At 46.3% G+C, this 15,910-nt stretch overlaps 1 protein-coding gene across 8 annotated transcripts in view; it reads left to right on the top strand.

Moving 5' to 3' along the window:
• The window catches only part of FMNL3 (formin like 3), a 104,777-nt gene that overhangs the window by 60,598 nt on the left and 28,269 nt on the right, over nt 1-15,910 (top strand). For 7 of the 8 annotated variants that reach the window (XR_013982674.1, XM_080994452.1, XM_080994454.1 and 4 more), the window contains 7 exons: nt 1,873-1,981; nt 3,248-3,324; nt 6,585-6,678; nt 7,888-7,962; nt 9,879-9,989; nt 13,521-13,670; nt 14,771-14,872. Coding sequence is in view for 7 of the 8 variants with exons in the window: in XM_080994452.1 (XP_080850578.1) it covers nt 1,873-1,981; nt 3,248-3,324; nt 6,585-6,678; nt 7,888-7,962; nt 9,879-9,989; nt 13,521-13,670; nt 14,771-14,872 (718 nt within the window). In the remaining variant the exon portion in view is untranslated. The remainder of the gene's footprint in view (nt 1-1,872; nt 1,982-3,247; nt 3,325-6,584; nt 6,679-7,887; nt 7,963-9,878; nt 9,990-13,520; nt 13,671-14,770; nt 14,873-15,910) is intronic. The other variant, XM_080994453.1, reaches the window with a different exon arrangement.

Consider the following 15,910-nt stretch of genomic DNA (forward strand, 5'->3'; position numbering starts at 1 on the left):
TCCCATCTGTAAAAATGGAAAGAAAAACAGTTTTACCACGCAGGGCTATTGCTCCTGACAATTTTAACTGTATGCCTGATGATTCTTGATAATAGTAGGCATTCAGTACTTTGAGGTGGCTAGATATTCTTGTAGGTCCAGCAGAGAAATTCTGTGGTGTATTTGTTTATTATTTGTTTCATAAAAAATTACATACCACTTGATTGTAAAAACAAACGAGCACCCAACCACAACCTCAAAGCAGTTTACACATTGAGACAGCTATTGAGCAACAAGGGCTGCTGAAAGATTATTATCATTTTTCCCCTTCAAAGAGTGATGGGTGGTTTGAAAGAAGTATTGCTGTTTGTGGTATATACATTCATCCTGCTATTTTGTCTGGTTAAATAGGTTTGGGAGGCCTTTGTTTTTACCCCAATCCTGCAAAACATAGTTGACCAAGATAAGAAACAGAACACGTTGAAACAATGCCTTTTTTGTATCATTTCCTAGTCTTTGCCTCTAGTCTAAGAAATATTAAACCAAGTTTAGAGGGTACTCCAGGGAATCAGGAGACAGGATGCCTAAACCCATGGGTTGGGTGGATTCCTTTTCTTACTTAATTTGGTCACCTGGTTCCCTTTCCAACTCATGTCTTTAAAAATTGGGAGCTCATGAGTTCAGACATTTTTAGCATAGGTGGGCGAATCTGCATAATACCTGTGGGAACTCCATCTTGGGTGAGGGTCGTGGCTGCGAAGGGATCAGTGTCTCCCCATACTGTCATGGAGAGACATGGCAGATATATATGCTGAGCCCCAAACTCAGCCAAAGCTGAGCCCCAAAAACTCAGCCCCAAAATCAGGCCAAACATACCGTATTTTTCGCTCTATAGGATGCACCCAACCATAGGAGGCACCTTGTTTTAGAGGGGGAGAACAAGAAAAAAAAAATCTCCCCCTCTCTGCCCAGCACCCCCTCAGCGAAGGGGCAGGAGAAATGGAGCCCCTTCCATTTCTCCTCCCGCTTCGCTGAAGGGGTGCTGCGCCTTAGCTGAAGGGGCACCTAGCCTTCAGCGAAAGGAACCCAAAGCCTCCAGAGGCTTCAGGCGGCTATCTTTGAAGCCTGGGGAGCCAGAGGGGTCGGTGCACACCGACCCCTCTCGCTCCCCAGGCTTCAGCAAATGCAATGCGAAGCCTCCGGAGCGCGGCGGGAGCCTGCATTCGCCAAGGAGCCTGCATTCACTCCATAGGATACACACACATTTCCCCTTAATTTTTGGAGGGGAAAATGTGTGTCTTATAGAGTGAAAAATATGGTACTTTTCCTCCTTGATCATTGAGCTTTTCGGCCCTTGTGTTCTTTCTGTGTCTCAAACACCTAGAGAGTATTCCAGATTTTTGACAAGAAACTTCTTTATTCCTTTTGGAAAACCCCATTTAAATCCCCAGTGTATTTACAATATTTTTGCTTCAAGTTTTTGGGAACTGTATAATTATTTTTTTAAGCAGCATGACTTTAATTTCTCCTTGTTTCAGCAAATAAAAGCTGAATGTCCTATCTCTTGAGGGGTGTTTGTGCATGTGTTGAAAGCTAAAACTGACAACAGTGGTCTCCTGGAACTTAGCTTTTAAGTAGATTAGCAAAACCCCTGAGTTGATCTTAGACTCCAAATGAGTGGTAGCCATTCAGCCTTTCTTTTGCCAGCGAGAAACCCACATCTTGGGCAAACCTTCTGACAGAAGCTGGTGGTTCTAATTACAGCTCTCCCTTCCTGTTCTTAGCTGCGGCCGTGACCTCATCATTGGCATGGGGCAAACATTTTTTTGAGCCTCACTGCTTTTTCTGTGTGTGTGTATGACTGTGCTAAATGTAGGACTCTCTTTTTGCCAGATACACCACCCTTCCCAGCAGGAAAGCCCTGAAGAACTCACGGCTGGTTAGCCAGAAGGATGACGTCCACGTTTGCATCCTGTGCTTACGAGCCATTATGAACTACCAGGTAATGCTGGCAGGACCCTTCTTCTTCTTCCTATTGCCTGCCTCTAGCTAGGATCAGGGATGCCTGTTGGCTGCAAGTCTAAGCCCAACACTTCATGAGTGGGGAAAACTGAATTCTACCCTAGCAGAGTAAAATAAATCAAAATGTGTGCTTGTATTTACCGTATTTTTTGTACCATAACACTCACTTTTTTCCTCCTAGAAAGTAAGGGGAAATGTCTGTGCGTGTTATGGAGCGAATGCCTACGGATGGCGGGGGGATCTGCTGCAGTCGTGAGCAGAGGATCCATGGTTCCTCTTCCCTCCTCTGTGGCTCGCTTTGAAACAGCAAAGCGGGAGAAGAGCCGCTGAGTGGGGAGGAGAGCGGGACAGAGCCTGCTTGCTTTAAAGGAGCAAAGCGGGAGAGGAGAGGAGCCTTCTCCTCTTATACCCCTCTTCTGCATTATTAGCAGCATCCTTCTCCACACACCCCTCGCGTGCTCCTTCTCCCTTGAGTGCTTTTCCATCCCTCCCCACCTAAAACGTGGTTACAAAGCACGGATCCACATGGATCCTCAGGATTTTTGCACTGGGTCACCCCAAATTCACCATCAGATCACATAGCATGTCCATGGCTACAGCTTGCACCAAAAAAATCAGGCATCCACTGTTTCGTGGGGCCGCAGTGGTGCAAAAATGTGGTTACAAAGCATGGATCCACATGGATCCTCAGGATTTTTACATTGGGCTACCCCAAACTCACCGTCAGATCAAATGTCTGTGGCCACAGCATGAACCACAAAAATCATACACCCACTGTTTCGTTATAATTTTTTCCCCTTGTTTTCCTCCTCTAAAAACTATGTGCGTGTTATGGTCGGGTGCGTGTTATAGAGCGAAAAATACGGTATTTATTTACATTTGTAGCCTGGCTCTATCTAAAGGGCCTGGGATGGGTTGTGGGAGTTGGAAACAAGTGCAGACAATTGGACACATAAGAAGTGTGTGTGTGTGTGTGTGTGTGTGCAATAAATCTGAGCCAAAAGAACATTTTTGACGGGCAGGAGGGAGGCATGAGCCCCTTTGTTATTGTGTGATGTGCGATATTCCTTTGAAAACACATCATTTATTTATTTTTAGTACTGCCAGTTTCCTAGATGATTTGCACTATATAATGACTCCACTCCAGGCTGTGCCTGGGCTGCTAAATCAACAGTTTCGCTGAGGTTTCACTGCTTCTTTCTACTCCTAATACTTCTATGCATTTCTTCCCCTTTTTGCATGTCAGTATGGATTCAATCTGGTCATGTCTCATCCTCACGCTGTCAACGAGATTGCCCTCAGCTTGAACAATAAGAACCCCAGGTAAGGCGGCTGGGTGTTCAGGTGCGCCCTGTGGAAACGTGGATAAAACCTCTATAGGTGGACTAATGTGGCTCCCTTTGTTTGGCTCTTAGTGTGTTTAAAAATGCCAGGTCCTGCTTGCCTTACAACCAGCGTCAAGTCTCTTCAGCTGTCCCTTGGGCTTCTCCTACCAGTAAGGGGTTTTAGTTGTGTAATGGGACTTTCACATCCACAGAGAACTGCTGTCTTCAAAACTCTTCACAAAGAAGTCAAAGCTGGTGTCACAGGTGCTCCCCAGCCAAAGGAAAGCACACGGCAGATAGTTAACTCTTCATTGACAAAAGCGGACGCTGAGAATAGTTTCTATGACTCTGAATACTTACACATACCAGTCTAGCGTCTAGGCTGCTATTCCCAGCTCTGTGCTCTATAGAGCAGTTGCAGCAACAGGGGACCACTCCCCCTTCACCTTTTTATGGATCTCCCCCCTCCTGGTTCTGGGAGACAGTGGTGCAGGAGTGGGTGGGGAAGCCCCCAACCCTTCACTTGCCTCTCCTGCTGCTCCCTCTTTTTCTTCAAACCCATCCTGTGCTCCACCCTCCAGCTCTGAAGCTGTCATGGACTGGCTTGGCACAGAGAAGTGGTGGGAGGCACCAGCTGGGGAACCCCCAAGGGAACCCGCAGGGGAAGAAGGCTCAGAGCCAGGGGTTTGGTGGTGAGACAACAGAAGCTTCCTCTGCCTCTGCCTCTGCCTCTGCCTCTTGCCTCCTGGCAAGTAGAGGTCCCCACAAATCACTACTCTCCCACAAATCCCTTCCCCTGGTGCACACGAGTCAGCGTCCTTCTGGTCCCTGACAGCTTGTTCTTAAGTGAGCTGAAAGTGACTTGAGAGAACCATCACTTTCCATGAGGCCCTCCAGACAGATTGACATTTGTTGTTGCATGTGATTGATGCAGTACTAGTGCACCAGGGCTAGATTTATACTGGATCATCCACACATCATTCCGCCTTTTTAGATGTTCTCTGATGCTTCCCCAGTGTTATTGCCCCACACTCTTACACTGCAGTGCGACAAAAGTGGGGGTCCTCTAAGAAAGAGAACATTTGTGTTATGAAATGTTACAGGATTTCAGCAGGAAATATGGGGACATGCACTGATTGGAAAGGAAGCAGTAGAGCCACCCTTAAACGTTTGCTGGCACAAACAGTATTGAAAACAGGATCGTGTATAACTGCCCCAAGACCATCCTGAGCACAAATCATAACAGATGCACAATAAAAAGGATGTCGGGGGGGGGGGTCCGTGGTGTGTGCGTGTTTGTATGATACCATGGATCCCTCCCTATATTGCCTCTGGTCAAACAAGTTTTGCAGTTTTTTGAAATGCTTCGTGAAACCCTGCAAAACCTGTTTAGCCAACATGGAAGTGGAATGAGTTCACACGCTATTAGTAGCCATCCCTCCTTCAAACTGCCATCGGCTCTGAAAAACAAAACGAAACAATGGCCTGCCTCCAGCTAGTGAAACTGATTTCGAGCAGGTTTTAATTTGCAGAACAGATGTGCACTTGGACCACTTTCTCCTGTTTCCTCATATTGTTTGGCCTAACTGAAATCTCTGTGCACAGCCAGAAAAACTGTCTGGGCCATGTTGTTGATATAAAGTGCATTGATCATCTGCGGTTTCCAGGCCTTCCATTGCAAAGTTGCTGGTTTACATCTTGTGTTGGCTTATCACATATCCAGTCCTGGCACTATATGATGAATGGGCATTTATACAGAGGGAAGCAAGCTCATGAGTAAACCATGTCCCTGGGGGTCTTTTGGTATGCTCTGCAAAGTAATGTTTACAATATGAACCGCAAAATATAATTTATATACAATATTTCTTCTTCTTGCGTAGATGTTATAAGTTTGCACTTTTTTTATTGCCTCCCCTTGCCCTAACAATATTAATTCAGCATTTGAAAATGCAGCTCGTTTAAGAAACTCCCTGCTGGGCTCAGTCTTTAATTGGTAAAGTGAGAATGCCATGGAGATACAAAGAAAAACAAGCCCTTTCTCACTTGAAAGCTGCTGTTAAAGTGGCAGGATCATGCCAGACATGGGTGTAAAATACTTAACTAACTGACCAATTGTATCACAGATAACTCGGTTCTGCCCCCCTGACATAAAGCCTGCTCCCCGTGAAATAAATCCTGGCTCCGCCCATGATGCCAGATATATGTGGAGTCATTCTACCCTAGCAGAAGGGTATGCCCTAGAGGCATAGCTGTCAACTTACATATTTGAAAATAAGGGACCAACAGCCTCGAAAATAAGGGATCAGCAGCCAAAATAAGGGATTTTCCAAGCACAGGTATGTTCAACTCCTGAGCCCCTCCGAGCCAAAGGCAGAAAGCCCAGCCAGCAGCCAAACGAAGCCTCAAGCAGTGGTTCCCACAGCGCAGCAACCCAGCAAAGGGGATGCATCAAGGAAAACCACCGTCATCTCTCCGCTGGGAAGCGCTGAGCAAAGGCGAATCCCCAGGCAACGCGGCCGATTTGATCGGCACAAGGCATGCAAGCTCCACCCCCCAGTCGTTCTTAGACTCCATATTGGGTGAGCAACACAGCCAAGCAACCCAGTTGGAGCCTCCCTCCTCCCTGGCCAGCAGGGAGGGAGGGAGAGGAGCTGCTTCCTTTGAAACCCGGGAAATTTAAGGGACATCATCAATAAGGGACAGCAGTAGGACACGGCGCTGGGATAAGGGAGTTTCCCGCCAAATAACGGACAGTTGACAGCTATGCCTAGAGGGGAAGCTCCTGCTTACCTAGCATTAGTTGCCGCACCAATGGATGTGTTCAGCTGGAAACCAGAAATGATCAAACTGCACTAGGAGCAGGGGCAAAGCTGAACAATCAGGGACACCTGCTGATCACAAAACCTACACCTGTGTTGCAAAACTGGAATAGACAGCGGTTTGTTGGAAGCAAGGCCCCCTGACAGGAAAGCCTCAACTTTGAATGATAGGGGTAGCCAGTTTGGTACCCTGCAGGTGTTCTTGGACTTCACTTCCCTCCAGCCCCAGCCAGCATGGCCTGTGATTGGAGATTGTAGGAGTTGTAGTCCAACGACACCTGGTGGTTACTACACTGGCTGCCCCTGCTGCATGCCTCTGCAACAGTTGCATCCGAGGGATGCTGTTATCATTGTGGGATATATTCTGCGTCACCAGCAAAGTGACATTGCTTTTCTTTCTGGTTGGTGGCACATCCTTGCTTCTCTCTTTTCTCTCCAGGACAAAAGCCCTGGTGTTAGAACTGCTGGCAGCTGTTTGTCTGGTGCGTGGCGGCCATGAGATCATTTTGGCTGCTTTTGAGAATTTCAAGGAGGTGAGGACTAACCTACAGCACCCTGGGGGAAATCAGCAACGGGGAACCTGCAGTTATTCTTGAGCTCCCATCAGTCCTGATCATTGGCCATGATAGCTGGGGCTGATGGGAGTTGGAGTCCCAGCAACATCAGAACGCCCCAGGTTCCCCATACCTGGGAGAGATATGAAACTTGGAAGAGGAAGGGAAGGCAAGATGAGGGAAATAGATGTGCGTGGTAGTGGGGACAATTTAGTAGAAAATTGTGCGCACAAGGACAAATGGACAGACAGATACGCAAGTTGAGGGAGGGAGGTGGAGGAAAAGTCGTGTAGCATAAATGGATAGAGTAGCAGTGGCCAACTTTTGATCCCAAATCAGAGCCCATGTGTTAGTGCCACTTAGGAGCAAACTGCAATACCAGCACACATTGGTACCTGTTTACCTCTGCCTTCCTCAGCTCAGGAGTGGCCTCTACACAGGTAGCTCCACTCCACACCATAACTGTGCTTGAAAGCCCACCAGTTCTGTTTCTGGATGGCGTAAACCCCTGTAGCCTTTCATTCAAGATGAAGTTGATTGAAGGCTCTTCTCTCGACACCCTCAGTGTCTGAGGTTAGACAGGTGGGCACCAGGCCTCCTCACCCACATTATGGAATTCCTTCCCTATGTGTGTGAGCCTGGCACCATCTTTTAAGTGCCAAGCAAAGCCTGCCCGGTTTGCTTAGGCTTTCAATTTTATCTGATCTGCCTTTTTGTGGCATCTTCTCCTCCCCACTTTTTTGTGTATTTTGTCTTAATGGATCCTGCTCTCTTAAATGATTATTATTAGCATTATTAATTGTTTTATTCTGCTGTTTGCCCCCTTGAAACATCCATCAAAGGCAGGGAATTCTAAATCCAAAATTAAAATTAAAAAATAGGTGGAGCCTACATATGCAGGGTAGAAGGAGAAGGAGCCAATGCTCTCTCTCTGCCGAGGGATTCAAGCAGAGCTGCTTGTTCCTCCTGCCTGGGCTGCTGATGTGAGGCTGGGTAAAGGAATGAATACAGGAATGTGCTTGAGAATATCGGAATGTGCATGTGAATCTGGTAGAAGGGATGAATAGCTACGTGAAGGGGTACTTATGGAGAAGTCTACAAAGACTGCATACCGGGAACAGTCTGTATTTGGCTGGCTCACCAGTACTAAAGCACCCTTAAGACCCTGCTGTGCTCTCTGCTTCTCAGGTTTGCAAAGAGCAGCACCGCTTTGAGAAGCTGATGGAGTATTTCCGCAACGAGGACAGCAATATTGACTTCATGGTAAGGAGCAAAAGCCCTGGTGCCCTGAGTTGCATAAAAGCACAAGTCGCTTTTCTGTTTATGCCAGCAGCTCCCACAATCTGATGGGAAGGACAGGTTGCGGTATATACAGTGTCTCTTAAATGCAAGATTATATACATGCTGTCACTGACCGTGCTGTGGGCAAGGACACGTTCCAGCCAGGCATAAACACTCGGGCCAGTAGGGGATGTGGCCAACAGAATGTGGCCCAAGAAGAGTTCTGATGGCCGAACAGAGCCATCAGTAGCTTCTCCACCCCTGCTGTGGATAATAGATGGACCAATGTTCTGACGCAGTACAGGTGGCAAGCATTTCACACGGGGGTTCCATTCCCGGCCCCTCCGCACATTGGCGGAGCACACATAAGTGCGACCCACTCCATTATACCCCGTTATGCCCCAGATCTGCCCTCTTCTGGGTCCAAAAGGACCCACACGTTAGCGATCACATGCCAATTGGACGTGCCCAAAATGATCGCCACCTGCATAAGGCAGTTCCCTATGTTTCTAATTACCATGTTCCAGCATAGAGCTGCAGAACCCTGGTATTAAAGCACACTGCATCCGCATGCTAGCCAATTGAATTTTAGGAAGCAACATAGGAAGATTGGTCCACCCCAACTGGCAGCCGCTCTCCAGAATCGTGGGCAGAGGTCTTTTCCATCACCTGAACCCTGTTCCTTTTTTTAAAACTGGACATGCTGGAGACCGAACCCACGGCATGAAAAGTGAATTCCGCTGAGCTGAACTCCCTCCTCTTAATTATGCAAAGTTCCTCTCCAAAATCATGGCAGCTGAGGTGCAGGGATCTCAACCCCAGAGGCCTTCCCCATCTGTGCAGGCATTCCCATTTTACACTGTGGATTGGATTGGTAGAGTCTGCGTATGGACAGCGGGTTGCCGGGTACCTATCTCTTCTATGGGGTAGGGACTGTTCCCCCCCCAATCCAATTTATATTACAGAACAATTTAGAAAGTGTGTTTCTGCTTCTTCATCCCTGTTCTACTCTCCAGCTACCATGTCAAAGACTGTGGCAGCGCTCTTGCACACAGTCAATATATTTTTATTGATTGATTTAATACCTGTTGGTGGTTCGAATCCCCGTGACAGGGTGAGCTCCCGTTGCTCGGTCCCAGCTCCTGCCAACCTAGCAGTTCGAAAGCACGTCAAAGTGCAAGTAGATAAATAGGTACCGTTTCGGCAGGAAGGTAAACGGCGTTTCCGTGCACTGCTCTGGTTCTCCAGAAGCAGCTTAGTCATGCTGGCCACATGACCCGGAAGCTGTACGCCGGCTCCCTCGGCCAATAAAGCGAGATGAGCGCCGCAACCCCAGAGTCGGCCACGACTGGACCACAACAAAACAACTCCTAAATGGTTTATAGTTTACAGTGCAAGCTGCATGGTTTACAGTGCAAAACAGTAACTTGGCAGCCTATGTTCCCATCTGCCTTTCCCAAGTGCTTTCACCTGGTTGGCCATAATGTATTTTAAAGGTCTTCTGCCTATTGCCCTCTCTCAATATCTTTGCAGACCTAGGTCTGGCTCTTGCCTCTTCATTTCTTCTCCTTTTCACAGACTTTTCACAGGTGCATTTCCCAACTGTGGTGTCCTGGAACATAGGCTTTTTAAACATTTGATCCTGTATCGGTGAAAACTCTAGACCGGACTTCTTCAACATGGTGTATTCCAGATGATGTTGGACTCCCATCTCCCATCAGGCCTCAAACCAGCATGGCCAGCAACCAGTATAATGGGGTTATTTTTTTTTAGTCCAGCAGTATCTGGAGGACACCACGATGGGGAAGACCCTGGCACTCTTGACAAAACCACAGGGGGATGACAAATTGAAGTTGTGCGCCATGATGCCAGCTGCCCTCTCTCAATGTGTTTTTCAGGTGGCTTGTATGCAGTTCATCAACATCGTGGTGCACTCTGTTGAGGACATGAACTTCCGTGTGCACCTGCAATATGAGTTCACCAAACTAGGTCTGGAAGAGTTCTTACAGGTAACACCCAGTCTCTTCACAAGCCAATCTAGGAACAGCTGATAGAACCTAGTCCCGGTCAGACTTTTTCCAAGAATAGGTCAAATGCCTGACAAAGATGGGTAATGGGGTTGTTCAGCTAGATCTGAACCTTTTATAGTTGCATGTGCTGCTGGCTCCTGGCCATTTGGCGCCTGCATGCTCAGTTTGATATCTGCAAAGCGGCACCTAGTTTAAGTATCAGGACCTGGGCCTTCCTAGATTTGGGGCAATAAGAAGTCTAACTTTTTCTGTTGTGACTGGTGCCCATTCTGAGAGGTCCTCTATAGTAAACTCCTGAGGCTCCACAGAGCCCACCCTCTCATCGCAGAATACTTTTAAATAGTATTCGTACCATGTCTGAGATGGGACGGTGTTAGTCATGGAGGGTCTCTCGTCAAGGGCTCCAGAAACTAATGCCAGAATTGTTAGCTACTGTTGCTTGGATTCAACATTCCCATTGTTTTTCAGTGAAAAACTTGTTCTTCGTGCCAATCAAGAGATGTAATTGGTGTTTCAATTTAAAGTATTCCTCTGGCAGTCTCTGCACACCAGAGTCTCTGTATTGGTGATATCTATTTCTAACCTGTGTCTTTAAAGATAAGTATTCACGGTTAAACCAACCAGTTGCATTTTTCCTCACCAGATTTTTCCGTGACTGGGGTTGTGAGCTTAATAGTCATGTGCTCTGACACATGAATCATTAAATTGTCATACTCATGTATGGTCTCTTGATCTTTGTCTAGGTCCATTGATTTTAAGTTAAACTCTACCAGGGTGTTAGAGCAAATTAATGGTTGAAATTTCTCAGAACAACTTGTGACCATATGAGTCTGGGCAGGATGGCTTGCTCAGATCCATCAGCCAGGGACACCTGCATGGGAGGGGAGGAATTAATAGAGAAAATCACAGGAAGGCGGCATCTACTCACCCTTGACCCCTAAATGCATAGGCGCTTAATGCAAGCAAGATTCCTGCATTTTCCCTGAGCTTAGACAAGTTTTGATAGCGATTTAGAAGTAATGTTGTTCCTCCTAGAAGTCGTTGTGCCAAATCCTTGAAGCAAAATCGCTTTGAGGTTTGAATCACACGCCGTGCTGGTCCTCATGAAAAACATGGGTGTGTTACATTGCAGTCTTGTTCACAGATTTTTCTTCGTTACCTTTTTCTCCTGGTGCACAGAAGTTACCTTTTGAGGGGAACAAAATGCCCTCTAGGCTTACAGTTATGATTGTTGGCACAATATTTATGCACTAACAGGCAATCAAGGCCGAAAAACAACAACCAATGTGATCAGTACCAAAGATCAACAAGAAAAAACAGCTGCTCATCCTTTTAATAGAGGTGTTTTCAACTAGAGGTGAACTGTGTCCAGGCAGGATGTTTGTGTGTGAGAGAGACAGATTGACAGAAAGGCAGCATAACGTACTCTTATTGGAGAGTAGCCTTCATTTAGAGTATCTTTTGGAGCCTTTGCAAAGATACAGGGTTCCTCTTGTTAGCCTATTGCAGCAAAAGCAATTAAGAGTCCAGTAGCACCTCTTCAAGACTATCAAATTTATAGTGGCATAAATGTTTGCGGTCCAGAACCCACTTCATCAGAGACAGATAAAGATAGCCTGGAACTGAGGGTGCTTCCAGATGAGTGTTTGTTGTGAGATTGTTGCTCCTTATGCATTCATGAGGAAAATCCAGGGGAAATTTGATAAGATTTTTTTTTAAAAAAACCCAAACAGTTGTCAATTACCTATTTGTAATATCACAACATTTTCAATATTAAGCCTGAAAGCACCCTTATGAAATGCCTGCTTCACATTTCCTGAAAATTTTATCTGTTAAAAAACCACAGAAACTTCCCTCTTCACAAACATGCTGAGGGGAGTTTCGCTTAATCAACACACATTTGATTCCTTGTCCTATCTTTGAGCACTATGACTTCAGTTGGAGATGGACTGGTCTCTTTTCAGAGAGGCAGCTTGGGGGTAGGGATGGGTTTCTGCCTGTAATGTGTACATGTCTCACCATTGTCTCTGGTAAACAGGTTCCTTGGGGCTTGAATTGTTTCAAAAACCTACAGAACCTACTTGACCAAAGACAGTTATGGAACTAGAAAATAAAGGGGATCCCATGGAAAGTGATGCCTTCTTCAAGTTGTCTCCAGCTCCTCTAAAACCAACATTAACTTTTGCCTTCCTCCTCCCTTTCCCTTCCATTGAGTTGCCAAGATACTTGTTTGTAGTCTGGTGGTCTGTTTATGTCTGCTGTGATGGCAGCCAATGCACTTAACAACCTCATCAGGCAAAGAGGACCCTACTGTTAGTTTAAACCTTCCAGTTAAGGGCTGTGATATACTTTGCTGTGGAATAGTCGTCGATTCCAGCAAAAGCACTCCTTAGCAAGTGACTGATGGAACTGGAAGCAAAACCTTTGCAAGGCAGTGGGGGGTGGGGATACGAAAAGAATTAAACTTCTCAAGCCCCAGCATCAAATAAATTCCTTGTTATTGAAAAGAAAGACTGGCCACCCTCACATGAAAATAGACAACAAACCTGAACATCTTTTTAAAAGGCCAAAAATTTTTTCCGTTGGGCAAGAAGTTGGGCAGATGGCGGGTTTGGATATGTAGTACCATTCCTCTCCTAATTATTGAAGATAATGGAAGGATGCAGAACAGTGGAGTTGGGTGCAAGGCCTGGGTGGAAATCCCGGTTTGATGTCAGTTTCTAGCCTTGGTTTCAGCTGAATCAAAACCAAAACAGACATTAGGAGACCAAGTCTTGTTCTCAGAACCAAGGTCATTGCTCGTTCAAGGGAAACAGGCACCAGTTCAATAACAGGAACGAAACGGCAGAATAAAGAAGCGTAGTGGTACAAAAGGTCAGACCTCTTCAGAGGCACATTAAAGAACTTGGGAACTGAAGAGCTATTCAGTGAAGAGTTCTAGCCATCTAGCAGGAAGGGATGGAAACACCCTTCTGAGGAGACCAGTGATGGCAAGGCATGGCTGTGAAGTAAGTCAGACTTGTGCTAGTTCCAGACACCTCCAAGGGCATAAGTGGCCCTCAAACTTAATCTCACTTACTTGTCATTCCTCCTTTCAAGGGATCTCTGGGAATTGTAGTTCTGTGGAGGGGGTCTAGGGATCTCCAGCAGAATCCCAATTGCAGTTTCCAGGATTCCATAAGCCAAAGTGCTCTCCGGAGGCCTAATTAACCTTGGCATTTCGTCACATACCAGCTTTGACATACCAGGGTTGACATCAGACTCACTTTATCATTGGGGCTGCCTCCAGTGCTTCCAGGTATGTACTATCAGATGAACTAGGAGCGTGGAAAACATCCTGTGGAAATGTATCATGAGATGCTCCTCACTGTTCTGTTGTAGCTTTTGGGCGAGATTCAGTGCCATCACGCAGCAACCTGGAAGCTTGTTCCCTTTAAGATAATTTCCCCTTGCTCACTGGCTTCATGCAGTTTTCTTCCTCTTGTGTTGCATTTTCGTTTCTTTCCACAGAAGTCGAGACACACGGAAAGCGAAAAGTTGCAAGTACAGATCCAGGCTTACCTGGACAACGTATTTGATGTAGGAGGGCTGCTGGAGGATGCTGAGACCAAGAACGTAGCGTTGGAGAAAGTGGAGGAGTTGGAAGAACATTTATCACATGTAGGTGTACAGATACCCCCCTTTAGTTCACCAGAAGAACATAGGAATTAACAACAATAACAACAATATTTATATGCCACCCATCTGACTGGGTTTCCCCAGCCACTCTGGGCAGCTTCCAGCAAAATTTAAAAACATAATAAAACATCAAACATAAAAAACTTCCCTATACAGGGCTGCCTTCAGGTGTCTTCTAAAGGTTATATAGTTACTCATCTCCTTGACATCTGATGGGAGGGCATTCCACAGAGTGGGTGCGACTACTGAGAAGGCCCTCTGCCTGTTTCCTTGTAACTTCGCTTCCCACAGTGAGGGAACCGCCAGAAGGCCCTTGGAGCTGGACCTCAGTGTCCGGGCTGAACGATGGGGGTAGAGATACTCCTTCAGGTATACAGGGCCAAGGCCATTTAGGGAAGAGTCCTGATAGATGGTTCTATCTAGTCCAGAACCCTTTTTCCAACAGTGACTAATCAGATGCCTCTGGGAAGCCCCAAAGCAGGGCTTGAAGGCAACTGCTCTCCACCATGGTTTACCCCTCCAACGTTTGGTACTCAGTAATATACTTCTTCCAAACATGGATGTTCCATTTAGCTTTTATGGCTAAATTTATTTCATAAAATTTATACACAGCTTGGTTGTAAAAACAACAACACCAACCCTCAACGAGCTTTGCAAAAAGATAAAACAAGAAAATCAAGAAAAAAATACAAACCTACTTTAAAATATACAAGTTAAAATACAAAAAAAAAAAAGAAAGAGGAAAATGAGTGTACCTTCCATTCATTTGTCTAATATCCTTTTAAAAGCTCCATAAGCCAGCAGCCATCACCACCGTCTTGGGGCAATAGGCTAATTGTACATTGTGTTGAAGAAGATCCCCTAGTGTGGCATTGGGAAGGGAAGGTGCAGTCAGGCTTAACTGCCTGCACATTTGTAAAAACATTGTTATAACCAGGAGGGCCAGGAACTTGTTTAAAAACAAGAGCCTCACAAGTCTGCTCCACACGTGAGATTTTCTCATTATCTGAGCAGGATAATGAGAACAGAACCGTCTTTTTTGACCAAAGGAAAGTTGGTGATCCCTATTTTCTTCCACTCAGTTGACAGAAAAGCTTCTGGATCTGGAGAATGAAAACATAATGCGGGTGGCAGAGCTGGAGAAACAGCTGCTACAGCGGGAGAAGGAGTTGGAGATTGTCAAGGTATGTGGCCAGGAAAAAGCGATGTGGAGGCTTTCCTAAGAAGATGGGGGTCCGTCCATCGTCTGGGTTAAAGCATTGTTTTTTCTAACCTCCATGGGATGCTTCCTCAGATGCTTCTCAGTGAAAAGATCCGTAATGATGGACAGGCTTCCTTGGTAGTTGGCTCACCATTCCCAGTCCTCCTACCCACAGGGGGAGCACTGCTGTATGCCAGGGAACACTTTCTATTCAGACACGATATTCAGGATAACGGTGAGGCCTAGTGCTCCCCATGAACAGGATTTCTCGAGTGGACATGGCACGTTCCCTGCCTGGCAGGTCTGTGTGGAAAAGGTACCCTGAAGAATGAAGCTTTGACAGACTCCTGATTTACAAGAACTTGCCCCATCAGGGTTCATCCTTGGGTCTTTCCACTGTAGAGATGAGGCACAATTCTTGCCTCCCTGAGCCATTCCCTTCCAGGCTCTTTCTTGCATGCCTGTTGGTTTGGGACCTGGGAAAGTTTCCTAACAATCCTTTCTTAAGTCTTATCTTATGTGGGTTTTTAATGGGGCTCTAGTTCACAGGTCAAAGTGACAATGTGACACTCAGGACAGCTGGCAAATGGTCCCTATTCCCTTGCTTGGGGCTGGCTGGGTTTCTGTGGACTGTCCATGCTTTGGCCCCATTCCTCCCTTGTGTGAGGATGTGGGTCTTCTCCTGCAGATAAATCTCAACTGTTCTGTTAAGGGGTCCAGGGCAGTGCTGGCATCGACCCAGTTCCCTGAGCAGTTGGTGCAATCAGCAGAACTAAGAAGCAAAGTTTTTTATTGGATCATATTTTGCTGCAGGTGGAGGGAGCATATTTGCATCTTCTCCCCTCCCTTCCTGCTTCCTGCTCGCCCTGCCCCCCAGGGGGAAACATGACATGCTCATAGGAAACAAATATGTCAGGCTAGTCTAGACCCCATTTCCATGCCAAGCCTTTTTGGTCCCATTTATTTATCTTAAACAAAATTTGGATCCCACTTGATTGTAAGAAAACCTCTAAGCAGTTTG

This window comes from Podarcis pityusensis (genome assembly GCF_964106645.2).
Source record: "Podarcis pityusensis genome assembly, chromosome: 2".
Lineage (NCBI taxonomy): Eukaryota > Metazoa > Chordata > Lepidosauria > Squamata > Lacertidae > Podarcis > Podarcis pityusensis.